We start from the raw sequence: 15,000 nt of genomic DNA, 5'->3' as shown, positions 1-15,000 counted from the left end.
CCAAACCTGGAGAGAGAGAGAGAGAGAGGAGAGAGGAGGAGGGGGAGGAGAGAAGAGAGAGAGGAGAGGGGAGAGAGGAGAGAGGAGGGAGGAAACAGGAGGAGGGGGAGGAGATAGGAGAGAGGAGAGAGGAGGGAGGAAACAGGAGGAGGGGGAGGAGAGGAATGAGGAGAGGGGAGGAGAGAGGAGGGAGGAGGGAAGAGGAGGGGGAGAGGTGTGCTATATGTCAAGGTGCATCTCCTTGTTTCCCTACCTGTCAGACAGACCCCCGAAGACTGTGGACCCCACCAGCACTCCGCCCATGTAAATAGTCTGACCCATCTGCTTCAGAGAGCGGTGTTCACACACCAGGTCCCACTGCGGAGAGGGGGGGGGAGAGAAGCAGGGGCGAGGTCAGCCAGCTGGTCTAAATCAGGATAGAAACTCCAGCCACGGTTTGCAGGTACACATTTATTTCCAAGATAAAACAAGGATATATTTCAAAATAAGTCTAAATGTACATATTAACATAGGAATCTCTCTGTGTCAGTGTGTGTCTACCTCTGTGTGTCTCTGTACCTCTGTGTGTCTCTCTGTACCTCTGTGTGTCCATGTGTCTCTGTGTGTCCATGTGTCTCTGTGTGTCTCTGTACCTCTGTGTGTCCATGTGTCTCTGTGTGTCTCTCTGTACCCCTGTGTGTCTCTGTGTGTCCATGTGTCTCTGTGTGTCTTTGTGTCTGTGTGTACCTCAGAGATGACAGTGGAGCTCCTTTCAGAGTTCTGGTACTCCCAGCCGTCCCCACAGCCCTGCAGCTCCGCCTGGGACTCATTCTGAGGTGAGGCCCCTGCTCCGGTCCAGTACTGGAGGCTCTGGTTCTGAGGTGAGGCCCCGGCTCCGGTCCAGTACTGGAGGCTCTGGCTCTGGTTCCAGTCCAGGAGGTGCCACTGCGGCTGGGCGTACCTGCGGCAGCGCTCGGGCCGGCCCTGGGGGTCGAAGGGCAGGAGGGCAGGGAGCAGGTCGAGGGGGGCGGGGGCGGGGGAGGGGGAGGGGGGCGGGGGGGCACGGCAGTGGTGGGGGGGCACCAAGGCCACAAAGTTCTGCAGCAGGTTGTGACTCGCCATCATGAAGATGGGCAGCGAGAGGAGCAGAACATGGAGGAACTGGAAACGCCCCAGACTGCCCACCTGCTCCAACACCTCCGCGAAACCCATTACACACCCGGGAGAGAGGGGCAACACAGGGGGAGAGGGGCAAACCAGGGGGGAGAGGGGCAAACCAGGGGGGAGAGGGGCAAACCAGGGGGAGAGGGGCAAACCAGGGGGGAGAGGGGCAACACAGGGGGGAGAGGGGCAAACCAGGGGGGAGAGGGGCAACACAGGGAGAGAGGGGCAACACAGGGGGGAGAGGGTTAAACCAGGGGGAGAGGGGCAACACAGGGGGAGAGGGGCAACACAGGGGGGAGAGGGGCAACACAGGGGGAGAGGGGCAACACAGGGGGAGAGGGGCAAACCAGGGGGAGAGGGGCAACACAGGGGGAGAGGGGCAAACCAGGGGGGAGAGGGGCAACACAGGGGGGAGAGGGGCAACACAGGGGGGCTTAAAAGTGAAGTATCAGATGTAGCTCAGACTGTTTTGAAGTTTTAGCAGCTTTGGAAAAGTTGACAAAAAGTGATCCTGACTTCCGCAGCAGACATTAATAATAAAAATAAAAAAATTCAACTAAATAAAAAAAAAAGAAAGAAATGAAATCAACCAGGCAGGCGCGGCGAGCTTCAGAAAAATAACGAATCAATTAAACAGAGGCCAGTGAAAGGGCAGCTCATTAAAAGGGAAGCGCCCTGTGCAGCTGCAGTCTCTCCAGCTGAGCCTCCTTCACACAGCGCGTCCAATCCGGCAGCAACGAATCCACGGGGCAGAACCTTTCCGCTTCGGGGTGCGTCGCCTCACTGCATCTCCTCGGCAGCTCGTCTGTATTCTAAATAAAAATGAAAAGTGAACGTGCAGCTCATTAGAACACTACCGGCACCTGGAGCTGAGTGGATTTGACTTTGTTACATCCTCATATGATCAGAAGAAGACTCTGTTTAAAATCCCCACAGCAGCGGAGTTCTGATGAAATGCTTCAGAGATCAGAGTGCTTTTTTAAAGCAATCTGTTCCGATGCAAGCAAGCGAAGGGTTAATGATTAGCTGCAGAGAAAGACGGCACAGTCGAATCCTCTCCGTGCTGTTCGTATGTTTTTCGGCACGGTTTCCAATAGTCTGCGACTCGTCTGTGAATCTGTAACCACTCCACCTGAACAGGAGCGACAGAGCAATTCCACATCAGAGGCTGCGTTTCCCCTGAGACCAGGAATGAGGCTGGAATGGATTTACTCTCCTCTATCCAATGAGACTCAGGATTCAGGTTGATTATCCAGATATTTTAATCAATCTATACAAGGGAAGAGTCTACAAGAGACTGTTAACGCAAGTGGGTTTATAGTTGATATTTCTACAGTTTGTACAAGCTGGAAAGTAGGGTGTGACACGTGTCTGTGTTACCAGAAAGTTCAGTAGAACAATGGGATGGCCAGTAGCACAAGATAAGTTCAAAACAGAGCCAGTCTTATCAGAGGGCCTTGGGTGGGGGGGTAATATTGTCCAGAAGCTTGGGGGTTCAACTGTTAGGCTTCAGCTGATGTAATCACTGTCTGTTGTAGACTGAAAGGCACTTCATATTCAGTGAAATATATTTGATCAGAATTCCATCATTTTCCTCCACAAGGCAGCAGAGTTTATTTGAAACTATGGACCCGGCCAAGCTGCTGGATATGCAGCACAGAGTTGAGATGCAGCTGCTTTAAGAGCAGAGGGGCTGCTTGCTGAAATATTACAGCTCGGTTCTGAGCGCTGGGTTAATAAAAAGGTTATTTTAATCTGTAACTTCAAAGCGACTCGTTCAGAACTCTGAGGTAAAACTGTTACAGGATACGAGTGATACGAATTATAGAAATCATAGAAATGATACACGCCAGCCTAGAAAAGGAAATGACAAGAAATGAGAGAAAAATAAAACTTCTGCAAGCGTGTTTGCATGTTAACTGTGTCTCGTGTTTAATGACTGAATGAAGGAACAGAAGTACTCACACGGTCCCAGCTGCAGTTCACTGCGGCTCCAGTCCCTTCCACAGCCCGGCTTGAATCCCAGTTCAGCCCTGCACACCGAGCGCATGAGCGAGCGAGCGAGCCTGCCTGCCTGCCTGCCTGTCTCACTGTCTCTGCCTGTCTCACTGCCTGCCTGTCTCACTGCCTGCCTGCCTGTCTCACTGTCTCTGCCTGTCTGTCTCACTGTCTCTGTCTGTTTCACTGCCTGCCTGTCTCACTGTCTCTGCCTGTCTCACTGTCTCTGCCTGTCTCACTGTCTCTGCCTGTCTCACTGTCTCTGCCTGTCTCACTGTCTCTGCCTGTCTCACTGCCTGCCTGTCTCACTGCCTGCCTGCCTGTCTCACTGTCTCTGCCTGTCTGTCTCACTGTCTCTGTCTGTCTCACTGTCTCTGCCTGTCTCACTGTCTCTGCCTGTTTCACTGTATCTGCCTGTCTCACTGTATCTGTCTGTCTCACTGTATCTGTCTGTCTCACTGTATCTGCCTGTCTCTGTCTCTGCCTGTCTCACTGCCTGCCTGTGTCACTGTCCCTGCCTCTCTGTCTGTCTCTCAGTCAGTGCTCTTGAGAGCTATGAGCCTCTGTGCGCTGTAGGTCACTGCAGTTCAGGGTAGATTTGTTTGCACTCTCCCCAAACCTTGCATAACAACTCCTTAATCTCTCAGAGTTGGTTACAGTTTGACTTGCAGTTACTGTGGGATTATCCATATGAAAAGGGCAAAAAAATAAACTCCAGAGGAAAGTGGGACAAAGGGCCGACTGGATAAGCCACTTGTTCCTTCTAAAGTGCCTGAGCAGAAAACAGGGGCAGGGAACAGCTGGAGTTCAGGAGGGACTGAGGGGGGAGGCTGGCTCTAGTGGTTAGAGCTGAGCAGGGACTGGGAGGGAGGCTGGCTCTAGTGGTTAGAGCTGAGAACCCAAGGACTGGGTGCAGCAGCAGCAGCAGCAGGGCTAGTGTGAGTTTGTAACCCTGCTCAAACTCCTGGCTCCTGATCATTTCAATATTAATAATAATAATACTAGACTTCATTGAGGGGAGCTCTGAACCCCAGGACTGGGTGCAGCAGCAGCAGCAGGGCTAGTGTGAGTTTCTAACCCTGCTCAAACTCCTGGCTCCTGATCATTTCAATATTAATAATAATAATACTAGACTTCATTGAGGGGAGCTCTGAACCCCAGGACTGGGTGCAGCAGCAGCAGCAGCAGCAGCAGGGCTAGTGTGAGTTTCAAGCCCAGTTCACACTGATCTGACCAATCAGTAACATTGCATTGTGTAACCCAGCTGTAATGAGTGACTATGGAGTGTTACCGATTTCCACATTGTAACCGTGACTGTGCAAATTGAGAAGGGGCTGGATCTCTCTCCTCTCTGTGCTTTACTACACTTTGAGAAGGGGCTGGATCTCTCTCCTCTCTGTGCTTTACTACACTTTGAGAAGGGGCTGGATCTCTCCCCTCTCAGTGCTTTACTACACTTTGAGAAGGGGCTGGATCTCTCTCCTCTCTGTGCTTTACTACACTTTGAGAAGGGGCTGGATCTCTCTCCTCTCTGTGCTTTACTACACTTTGAGAAGGGGCTGGATCTCTCTCCTCTCTGTGCTTTACTACACTTTGAGAAGGGGCTGGATCTCTCTCCTCTCTGTGCTTTACTACACTTTGAGAAGGGGCTGGATCTCTCTCCTCTCTGTGCTTTACTACACTTTGAGAAGGGGCTGGATCTCTCTCCTCTCTGTGCTTTACTACACTTTGAGAAGGGGCTGGATCTCTCTCCTCTCTGTGCTTTACTACACTTTGAGAAGGGGCTGGATCTCTCTCCTCTCTGTGCTTTACTACACTTTGAGAAGGGGCTGGATCTCTCTCCTCTCTGTGCTTTACTACACTTTGAGAAGGGGCTGGATCTCTCTCCTCTCTGTGCTTTACTACACTTTGAGAAGGGGCTGGATCTCTCTCCTCTCTGTGCTTTACTACACTTTGAGAAGGGGCTGGGTTGTTATTTTTGAGGTTCCCGTTTCATATATATTCATTAATATTGAAACTTTCAAAACAGAAGAAATCAAGAGACTTATATTTATACATTCTTTTTTGTTTATTTTCCTTTAAGAAAACTTAAGAAAAATGTGTAAAATATAGAAACAATACAAACAGAAAAAAAACAACCAAATAGAAACTGTTGGCACGATTGAAACGTTTAAAAAACAAACTGCAGAGAAGAAGCTGCTTGGCATTGAAACTCGGTTCCCACTTTAACACACAATCCTTGCAAAGCAGTAAACAGAAGAGAAAGCCTGCCCTCTGGTGGACAGCACTAGCGCTGCCGTGCTGTCTGTATCTATGACTGTCAGGGTGTGTGTGTGTGTGTGTGTGTGTGTGTGTGTGTGTGTGTGTTTCAGTGTGTGTAATAGACAGATTGACAGACAGACTGAGCCTGTGCTGAACTGGTCTGGGGGGTGGTTGGCTGGTTGAATCCCGTCACTGAAAAGGCACTTGGCAGAGGTCAGAGGTCAGAGGTTGGAGATCGGAGGTGAGGTGCAGCAGGTTTTCCGGTTGCTAGGTGAACATGGTGAGAGAGATCCACTGAAACACAGAGAGAGAGAGAGAGAAAGAGAGAGAGAGAGAGAGGAGCCGTCACCACGAGTTCACAAGAACAAAAACAGTGACCCGTGTTAAAAGGGAAGGATCCTCCTCACCTGCATGAAGCTGAAAGAAACGACTCCGTCTGCATCGGTGTCCAGAGTTTTAAACGTCTCTGCGGAGAGAGGGAGAGACAGACAGACAGTTAGACAGACAGACAGTTAGACAGACAGACAGGCAGAGAGACAGACAGTTAGACAGACAGACAGGCAGAGAGACAGACAGGCAGAGAGACAGACAGGCAGAGAGACAGACAGGCAGACAGACAGACAGTTAGACAGACAGACAGGCAGGCAGAGAGACAGACAGACAGACAGGCAGGCAGAGAGACAGAGAAGCAGTTAGACAGACAGACAGGCAGGCAGAGAGACAGACAGACAGACAGACAGACAGACAGACAGGCAGACAGAGAGACAGGCAGGCAGAGAGACAGGCAGGCAGGCAGAGAGACAGAGAGGCAGTTAGACAGACAGACAGGCAGGCAGAGAAACAGACAGACAGACAGACAGGCAGGCAGAGAGACAGGCAGGCAGACAGACAGACAGACAGACAGGCAGGCAGGCAGACAGACAGACAGACAGGCAGGCAGACAGTTAGACAGACAGACAGGCTGGCAGACAGACAGACAGGCAGGCAGACAGACAGACAGGCAGACAGACAGGCAGAGAGACGGACAGACAGTTAGACAGACAGACAGGCCGGCAGACAGACAGACAGGCAGGCAGACAGAGAGACAGACAGGCAGACAGACAGTTAGACAGACAGACAGGCCGGCAGACAGACAGACAGGCAGACAGACAGTTAGACAGACAGACAGGCCGGCAGGCAGGCAGGCAGGCAGGCAGACAGACAGAGACAGACAGACAGACAGACAGACAGGCAGGCAGGCAGACAGGCAGGCAGGCAGAGAGAGAGAGACAGACAGACAGACAGACAGACAGACAGACAGACAGACAGACAGGCAGGCAGACAGGCAGGCAGGCAGGCAGCCCCCTCACTCACTGAACATGGTCTCCAGGCGGATCAGGCAGGACACAAAGTTATCGAAGTCGATGGCGAGGTCGGGCTCAGCGTAACGCAGGATAATGAGCTGGTGCAGCCGGCCGGGCAGCTTGAACCCTGGGGAGGGAGTCAGAGAAATTTAAGAGAAATATCCTCAAAAGCTGGCATTGTGAGACAGACAGACAGACACACAGACACACAGACACACACACACAGACACACACACTCACCCGCAGACTCCAGTGCAAGGCGCATCTCATAGGAGCTCATGGTTCCAGACTTGTCCAGGTCAAACTTGCGGAACACCGTCTGAAAATACCAGAGAGGAGAGAACTGATAAACTGGAGGGATGGATGGATGGATGGATAGAGGGACGGAGGATTTAAGCATTGAAGTCTGAGAAATTTCTCTCTCTCACCAGGTAGCGTTTGATCTTTTCCCACAGCACATGAAACTCTGTGAGTCCCAGCTTGCCGTTGCCGTCTTTCTGAGAGGAGACTGGTTAAGGACCAACATTGGGACAGACAGACAGACAGACAGACAGACAGACAGACAGACAGACAGGACAGGCAGACAGCCAGTGTTCCAGCCAGTGCTCAGAGTAACCAGCTGCAGCCGAGGCAGGCAGGCAAGGATACGACCATGAGGTTAGGGGTTAGGGGTTAGGGGTTAGGCAAGGATACGACCATGAGGTTAGGGGTTAGGGGTTAGGCAAGGATACGACCATGAGGTTAGGGGTTAGGGGTTAGGGGTTAGGCAAGGATACGACCATGAGGTTAGGGGTTAGGGGTTAGGCAAGGATACGACCATGAGGTTAGGGGTTAGGGGTTAGGGGTTAGGCAAGGATACGACCATGAGGTTAGGGGTTAGGGGTTAGGCAAGGATACGACCATGAGGTTAGGGGTTAGGGGTTAGGGGTTAGGCAAGGATACGACCATGAGTTTAGGGGTTAGGGGTTAGGGGTTAGGGGTTAGGCAAGGATACGTCCATGAGGTTGATCATACTGCGGCAGCAGTCCTTCGAGAAGCCGTCCGTCTTCAGGTCTTTATCTGAACGAGAGAAGGAAGGAGAGTGAGGACAGAGGCAGTATATGTATGTGTGTCATTGTAAGTGGGAGTGTGTGTGTCTCAGTGTGTGTTTCTCGTGTGTCTCAGTGTGTGTTTCTCGTGTGTCTCAGTGTGTGTCTCAGTGTGTGTTTCTCGTGTGTCTCAGTGTGTGTGTGTTGATTGTGTGGGACTCACGTTTGTTGATGATCCTGTTGAGAATGGTCTGCAGCTCTGCCACACTGATCTCCAGGTCCTGTGCAGAGGAGAGGCAGGGAGAGGCAGGGAGAGACAGCGAGAGACAGCGAGAGGCAGGGAGAGACAGGGAGAGACAGGGAGAGTAAGGGAGAGGCAGAAAGAGAGGCAAACAGAGAGAGACAAGGAGAGACAGCGAGACAGGGAGAGACAGAGAGAGACAGGGAGAGACAGCAAGACAGGGAGAGGCAGGGAGAGACAGGGAGAGACAGCGAGACAGGGAGAGACAGCGAGAGGGCTCGTTAGTATCATTGCTTTATTATTATTATTGAGCTGCTGTGCAATCGAATCTGAGGAGAGAGAGGGAAAGAGTTACCTCGCCAGCCAGTTGTCTGAAAAGATTCTTAAAGCCTGCATCAATCTGACTCTCATCCAACTCTTTCTGAGAGAGGGAGACAGAGAGAGAAAGAAAGAAAGAAAGAAAGAAAGAGAGTTAATACAGGACTAATTTGGCACGTCTCACGTTGGGTAAACATTCAAATATTAAAGTCAGTTTCTCACCTCATCCTGGAGCTCAGCTATGATCTTATCATCCATCTCCCTGTAGAGAGAGAGACTTCACCAGTCAGGACAGGATCACCTCGACACCACCCCCCCAGACACCCCAACACCTCGACACCACCCCCAGACACTCCGACACCCCAACACCACCCCCAAGACACCCCGACACCACCCCCCAGACCCTCTCCCTCTCTCACTCACTCTGAGTCGGCATGGGTCTCTGAGAACACTCTCAGTACGAAGTCCCCCTCTTTCTGGGGTTCAAAGGTGGAGGGTACGATGATGTATTCCCCGGCAGGCAGTGTGAATCGGGAGCTGACCTCCCGCAGGTTTATAAAGAGCTCTGAGCGAGCCGTGGAGCCGTGCGTCAGGAAATACTCACGCTTGAGATGAACCCGGACTGACCTCGATACTGCGGGGAGGGGAGAGGGAGAGGAGGGAGAGGAGAGAGGAGAGAGGAGGAGAGGGGAGAGATAGGGGAGGGGAGAGGAGAGATAGGGGAGGGGAGAGGAGAGGAGAGATAGGGGAGAGGGGAGAGGAGAGAGGAGAGAGGAGGAGAGGGGAGAGATAGGGGAGGGGAGAGGAGAGATAGGGGAGGGGAGAGGAGAGGAGAGATAGGGGAGAGGGGAGAGGAGAGAGGAGAGAGGAGGAGAGGGGAGAGATAGGGGAGGGGAGAGGAGAGATAGGGGAGGGGAGAGGAGAGGAGAGATAGGGGAGAGGGGAGAGGAGAGAGGAGAGAGGAGGAGAGGGGAGAGATAGGGGAGGGGAGAGGAGAGATAGGGGAGGGGAGAGGAGAGGAGAGATAGGGGAGAGGGGAGGGGAGAGGAGAGGGGAGAGGGGAGGAGAGATAGGGGAGGGGAGAGGAGAGATAGGGGAGGTGAGAGGAGAGATAGGGGAGAAGGGAGGGGAGAGGAGAGGGGAGATAGGGGAGAGGGGAGGGGAGAGGAGAGGAGAGGAGAGGAGAGGGGAGAGGAGAGATAGGGGAGGGGAGAGGAGAGGAGAGATAGGGGAGAGGGGAGGGGAGAGGAGAGGAGAGGAGAGGGGAGAGGAGAGGAGAGAGGAGAGGAGAGAGGGGAGAGTGGAGAGGGGGGAGAGGAGAGGAGAGGAGAGGGGAGAGGAGAGAGTGGAGAGGAGGAGAGAGGAGAGAGGAGAGGAGAGGGGAGAGGAGAGGAGAGATAGGGGAGGGGAGAGGAGAGATAGGGGAGGGGAGAGGAGAGGAGAGGAGAGGAGAGAGGGGAGGAGAGGAGAGGAGAGGAGAGAGGAGAGAGTGGAGAGGGGGGAGAGGAGAGATAGGGGAGAGGAGAGGAGAGAGTGGAGAGGGGGGAGAGGAGAGAGGAGAGGAGAGGAGAGGAGAGAGGGGAGAGTGGAGAGGAGGAGAGAGGAGAGAGTGGAGAGGGGGGAGAGGAGGGGAGGGTTTGTTAACTGTAATGCTTGCAAAACTCAGAGAAATTAATTCACAAAAGCAACAAGGTGTCTGCATGTTGAAGGTTTTAAAGAAGAAAGTGAAGCACATACCTCATCTGGGACCTGAGAGAGAGAGAGAGAGAGAGAGAGAGAGAGAGAGATCAGTACACTGATATTCAATAACAAGAGACAATAGCTTAAGCCCCTCCCCTAGCCCCGCCCTCACCTCGTACACAGCGAATCCAATGGTCTCCATGTCCTTCCCCTCTTTGCGTTGCTGACGGCGATTCTTCTGCATGAGAGCCACCAGGAAGCTGCAGTCTGACTCCGCCCCCTCACCCTGAGCATTCTGCAGACACACCTTGAACTGCGGATTGATCCAGTACGTGGCTGTGAAAGGGTTAATACAGAGCCCACAGCACAGAGAGTCAGGGCATTGATGTACAGCGACACACACAGAGCCCTGAGATACAGGGCCAGCCCCCCTCCTCTCTCACCGGGGTAGTTCCTGCAGCCTCCCGCAGTGCTGCCCCTCCTCCAGGCTCCGTCGTACAGGGAGGTGTTCCACTTCCGGATCTTCTCCGACTTCAGAGTGTCAGGAGTCAGGTTACAGATCTCCAACCGCGAGAACTCACGCAGGAAATCACTGAAGGACATCCTGTAGGACGCAGAGAGAAAGTCACTGAAACACATCATACAGGACACCACTAAAACATCCTTCAAGACAGAGATCACTGAGGACATCAGATAGACATCCTGTAAGACAGACGGACTCCCAGACAGGCTCTCTGCCAGACAGACTCTCTCTCAGACTCTCAGACAGGCTCTCTCTCAGACAGGCTCTCTCTCAGACTCTCAGACAGGCTCTCTCTCAGACAGGCTCTCTCAGACAGGCTCTCTCTCAGACTCTCAGACAGGCTCTCTCTCAGACAGGCTCTCTCAGACAGGCTCTCTCTCAGACTCTCAGACAGGCTCTCTCTCAGACTCACCAGAACTCCCCGTCCTCGCACTTCACTCTCAGCTTGCTCTGCACAGCCGGGTCCACGTAGTTCCATTCCGATGAGCTACAGGAAACACAACACCAGTCACCTTTCTGCCAGATACTGTCCCCTCCACTCCACCTCCACCTCCTCTCCCTCTCCCTCTCCCTCTCCCTCTCCCTCTCCCTCTCCCTCTCCTCTCTCTCACTTGTCGCTCCAGGCTCCAGTCCACTCCACCTCTCCCCAGGGGTTCCTGATTCGGACCAGCTTGGTGGGCATCCCTCTGTAGGACACCTGAGGGGTAAGAGAACAAAAATAAAATTAATAACAAAAGAAAGAAAGAAAGAAAGAAAGAAAGAAAGAAATGTGCCAGCCCCAGGACAGGTCTTGGGCATGTTTCCCCTCTCCCCTCTCCCCACCTCTCTCAGGCTGGTCACTGAGTAGGCGTGTCCCTTCACCAGCTTCTTGAACGTCACGGCCTCCATGTCCAGGTTGCTTGTGATCTGCATGAAACAAAAAACAAAGAGTCACACTTCACCCCCCCCACACCGCACCCCAGCCCCCCCTCCGCACTGCACCCCAGCCCCCCCTCCGCACCGCACCCCAGCCCCCCCTCCGCACCGCACCGCACCCCAGCCCCCCCTCCGCACCGCACCACACCCCAGCCCCACCTCCGCACCGCACCGCACCCCAGCCCCCCCTCCGCACCGCACCGCACCCCAGCCCCACCTCCGCACCGCACCACACCCCAGCCCCCTCCACACCGCACCCCAGCCCCCCTCCGCACCGCACCGCACCCCAGCCCCCCCTCCGCACCGCACCGCACCCCAGCCCCACCTCCGCACCGCACCCCAGCCCCTCCTCCGCACTGCACCCCAGCCCCTCCTCCGCACCGCACCGCACCCCAGCCCCCCCTCCGCACCGCACCCCAGCCCCCCTCCGCACCGCACCCCAGCCCCCCTCCACACCAGTCTGTACTCACGTCGATGGAGCAGCCCAGCAGGGAGCCCCTCTCCAGTGCCTTGAGGATGATGCTGTAGAGATCAGGGGGGGCCTTCCTCAGCTCAAACATCTCCGTCACGCCCCCCGTGAAATCCTCGAACCCCTCGGAGGTGCTGCCCCCCGACAGAGCCTCATAGCACCCGTTCACCCTGCAACACACAGGGAGTGAGACCCCCCGCCCACACACAGGGAGTGAGACCCCCCGCCCACACACAGGGAGTGAGACCCCCGCCCACACACACAGGGAGTGAGACCCCCCGCCCACACACACAGGGAGTGAGATCCACACACACACACACAGGGAGTGAGACCCCCCCGCCCACACACAGGGAGTGAGACCCCCCGCCCACACACACACACACAGGGAGTGAGACCCCCCCCACACACACACACACACAGGGAGTGAGACCCCCCACACACACACACACACACACACACACACACACACACACACTCACACTCTCTCTTCCCTCGTTACTCACTTGGCGTATGCTTTCTCCAGCAGAGCGCTCCAAAATTCATTCTTTTCATACGAATGAACGAACAGCAGCTTCCCGTCCTTCACCGGCAGCCTGTCATCAATCACCACGTCCACCCACTCGCCAAACTGCCAGAACTGAGAGAGAGAGAGAGAGACTGGCCATCAACACCCACTATACAAGAACTACACTAGCCACAATACAACCCATCACTACAAGAACTACACTAGCCACAATACAACCCATCACTACAAGAACTACACTAGCCACAATACAACCCATCACTACAAGAACTACACTAGCCACAATAAAACCCATCACTACAAGAACTACACTAGCCACAATACAACCCATCACTACAAGAACTACACTAGCCACAATACAACCCATCACTACAAGAACTACACTAGCCACAATACAAACCATCAATACAAGAACTAGAAGGTAGGTACCTGGAAGTGGAAGATGCCTGCGTACTGCTCCTGGAAGCTCTGCCCGTGTGGAACCACGCGATGCAGCACCGTCTCGTTCAGGGTCAGGGAGCCGATGGCGGCGAGCAGCCAGCAGTCCCCCAGCGCTCCCTGGCAGATGTCTGTGCGAGTCGCTCCATCCACAATGAACTGAGGGTTCGAGCAGATCTCCTGCAGGAGAGGAACAGAGAGACGGGCGTGAGGGAGAGCAGAGCACAGCACAGCACAGCAATACAAAACAATACAATACAATACAATACAATACAACACAATACAACAGCACAGCAAAGCACAGAAATACAATACAATACAACACTCTCCCCTCTCCCCTCTCCCCTCGTACTCACGGTGGGTCGTTTCCAGCGCACCCCCTGTGTTTTGGGGGAGCGTGGCCCCAGCTCCTTGAACCCCAGGGAGGGCAGGTCCGCTGGGAAGGTGTCGTCAGTGAAGAGGACCCGGTTCTGGAGGCAGTTCTGTCTCAGAAACTCGAAGTCTTGGTTCATGTACTTCACAGCCTTGTGGTTCTGACCCAATCCATCCTCCCGGTCCCGCAGCATCTGCAAGCGGGCCGCAATCCCAGAGGAGAACACCTCCGCCATGGCAACGCAGCCTCAATGACCAATCACAGAGCACAGCAAAGAGTGCGGGAACCAATCAGAGAGCAGGAGTCCGAGGGAGATCCAATCACAGGGCAGCACGCACATCAGAGACAAATCAGAGAGCAGTCTTACTCACTTTGTAATGTAAATGCTGTCATTAACCCATCTGTTTTGGATTAAGAATGCTGTAGCGTGTCTGAAACATCTCTGTGTCTCTCTCACACACACACACACACAGACAACATGAATTACAGACTCGTTCATACATGCTAGAGCTGATACAATAGAAGCATAGTCACAGCCCTCTCCCTCTCCCTCTCCCTCTCCCTGCTATAATGCAGTGTTGCTGCTGCAGCAGATTTCTGCACAATCAGCACAGTCTTGCAGCTGGGTGTTGCTCGTGTTTAGTTTTCTTGTGAATGTTATCAGGGGAGTCTGTGCAGTGACTGTGTTCCTGTTACTGCCTGACCGCAGGCCCTCAGCAGCCCTTTGATTTCAAAGCCAGTTTCAGCAGGATCGAATCTGTGTTGGCTTTGAGAGAAACCTAAAACCTGAGCCCCACCTTCCCTCCCCTGTTAGCAAAGAGGGGTGTGAGTTTACTCTGGAGTTTCAACAGAGGAGTTGAATTCTGCCCAGCAGTGTGATCCAGTCCAGGTTTTACTGCTACCAGCTTGATCAGCCCCTAGTGTGTCTAGCTAACAAGCTCAGGTGTGTCTGATTATTAAACTCCCAGTGAAACCAGGACTGGATCACACTGCTGTGCAGCGGGAGTCTCGTTCCCATCCCTGCAGTGTAGTCCAGCACGGGTGAGTGTGATATAGGAAGTGAATGGATACTAATTTCATGGTAAAGCGGGGAAGGTTGGTTTGCCGTTCTGCACAGTGCGAGTGGGAGCGATGTATACAACACCGCGCAACAATAAACGCGTTACTCCCGGCTTGTATTAAAACAGCGTCCTGTTTGCACTGACAACACTGAACATGTTTACAAATAAAGCACAAGACGAAGCTGACACGGACTACCGAGCTGTGACTAACAGGCGCGGTCTGGTGACAGGTATCCCGTTACACCGCGGCTGAACTCGGGGCTACAGCGCAGGGCCGCGGACTGCGCTTCAGTAAAGACGACTCGGCGTGAAAGTTGCGCATTGCTTGAAAATAATAAATAATACATGGGTTTGAAATGTTATTCTTACTTTAAAATAAAAAAATCTGTGACACGTGCATAGGCTAGTTTGGTTTGTATTTCTGTGATTGTTCTTGCAATGGTTTGAAACTGGAAGACTGTCACCCGCAGCACCGCTTCATCGCGTTTGCAAGAGTCTGCCGTTCTGCAGGAGTATATGCTGCTGCTGCTGCTGCGCGCATTGGTCCCCGAGTCTTCACAGGACCGCGCTGCGCTGCGGCACAGCGCCCTGCAGTGCTCTCAAGTGTTTAATTAGCTGAGAACAGAAGGCATCGTGCAAACTGCTAGCCCCGGAGCGGAGGGAGTGGCGCATTGAACAAGTCTGC

The 15,000-nt window shown here is 53.5% G+C and overlaps 2 protein-coding genes across 2 annotated transcripts in view; both read right to left on the bottom strand.

Moving 5' to 3' along the window:
- Positions 1–1,245, bottom strand: part of LOC117398695 (solute carrier family 22 member 6) — a 5,161-nt gene extending 3,916 nt beyond the window's left edge. The window contains exons 1-3 of the mRNA XM_059020133.1: positions 727–1,245; positions 254–357; positions 1–6 (exon numbers count right to left, since the gene is read on the bottom strand). The exon at positions 1–6 is cut by the window's left edge and continues 149 nt beyond it. Of these exons, the coding sequence (XP_058876116.1) occupies positions 1–6; positions 254–357; positions 727–1,191 (575 nt within the window). The 5' untranslated portion in view covers positions 1,192–1,245. The remainder of the gene's footprint in view (positions 7–253; positions 358–726) is intronic.
- Positions 1,246–5,185: 3,940 nt separating this feature from the next.
- The window catches only part of LOC117398651 (calpain-1 catalytic subunit-like), a 10,606-nt gene continuing 791 nt past the window's right edge, over positions 5,186–15,000 (bottom strand). Inside the window, exons 2-21 of the mRNA XM_059020144.1 lie at positions 13,238–13,500; positions 12,873–13,061; positions 12,424–12,557; positions 11,922–12,090; positions 11,359–11,442; positions 11,148–11,233; positions 10,949–11,023; positions 10,457–10,617; positions 10,186–10,349; positions 10,067–10,082; positions 8,757–8,967; positions 8,556–8,595; positions 8,371–8,436; positions 7,998–8,055; positions 7,741–7,805; positions 7,175–7,243; positions 6,987–7,065; positions 6,757–6,873; positions 5,811–5,869; positions 5,186–5,697 (exon numbers count right to left, since the gene is read on the bottom strand). Coding sequence (XP_058876127.1) covers positions 5,671–5,697; positions 5,811–5,869; positions 6,757–6,873; positions 6,987–7,065; positions 7,175–7,243; positions 7,741–7,805; positions 7,998–8,055; positions 8,371–8,436; positions 8,556–8,595; positions 8,757–8,967; positions 10,067–10,082; positions 10,186–10,349; positions 10,457–10,617; positions 10,949–11,023; positions 11,148–11,233; positions 11,359–11,442; positions 11,922–12,090; positions 12,424–12,557; positions 12,873–13,061; positions 13,238–13,500 — 2,132 coding nt within the window. The 3' untranslated portion in view covers positions 5,186–5,670. The remainder of the gene's footprint in view (positions 5,698–5,810; positions 5,870–6,756; positions 6,874–6,986; positions 7,066–7,174; positions 7,244–7,740; positions 7,806–7,997; positions 8,056–8,370; positions 8,437–8,555; positions 8,596–8,756; positions 8,968–10,066; positions 10,083–10,185; positions 10,350–10,456; positions 10,618–10,948; positions 11,024–11,147; positions 11,234–11,358; positions 11,443–11,921; positions 12,091–12,423; positions 12,558–12,872; positions 13,062–13,237; positions 13,501–15,000) is intronic.

Source organism: Acipenser ruthenus, unplaced genomic scaffold (genome assembly GCF_902713425.1).
Source record: "Acipenser ruthenus unplaced genomic scaffold, fAciRut3.2 maternal haplotype, whole genome shotgun sequence".
Lineage (NCBI taxonomy): Eukaryota > Metazoa > Chordata > Actinopteri > Acipenseriformes > Acipenseridae > Acipenser > Acipenser ruthenus.
This window is presented reverse-complemented; position numbering and strand designations above follow the sequence as displayed.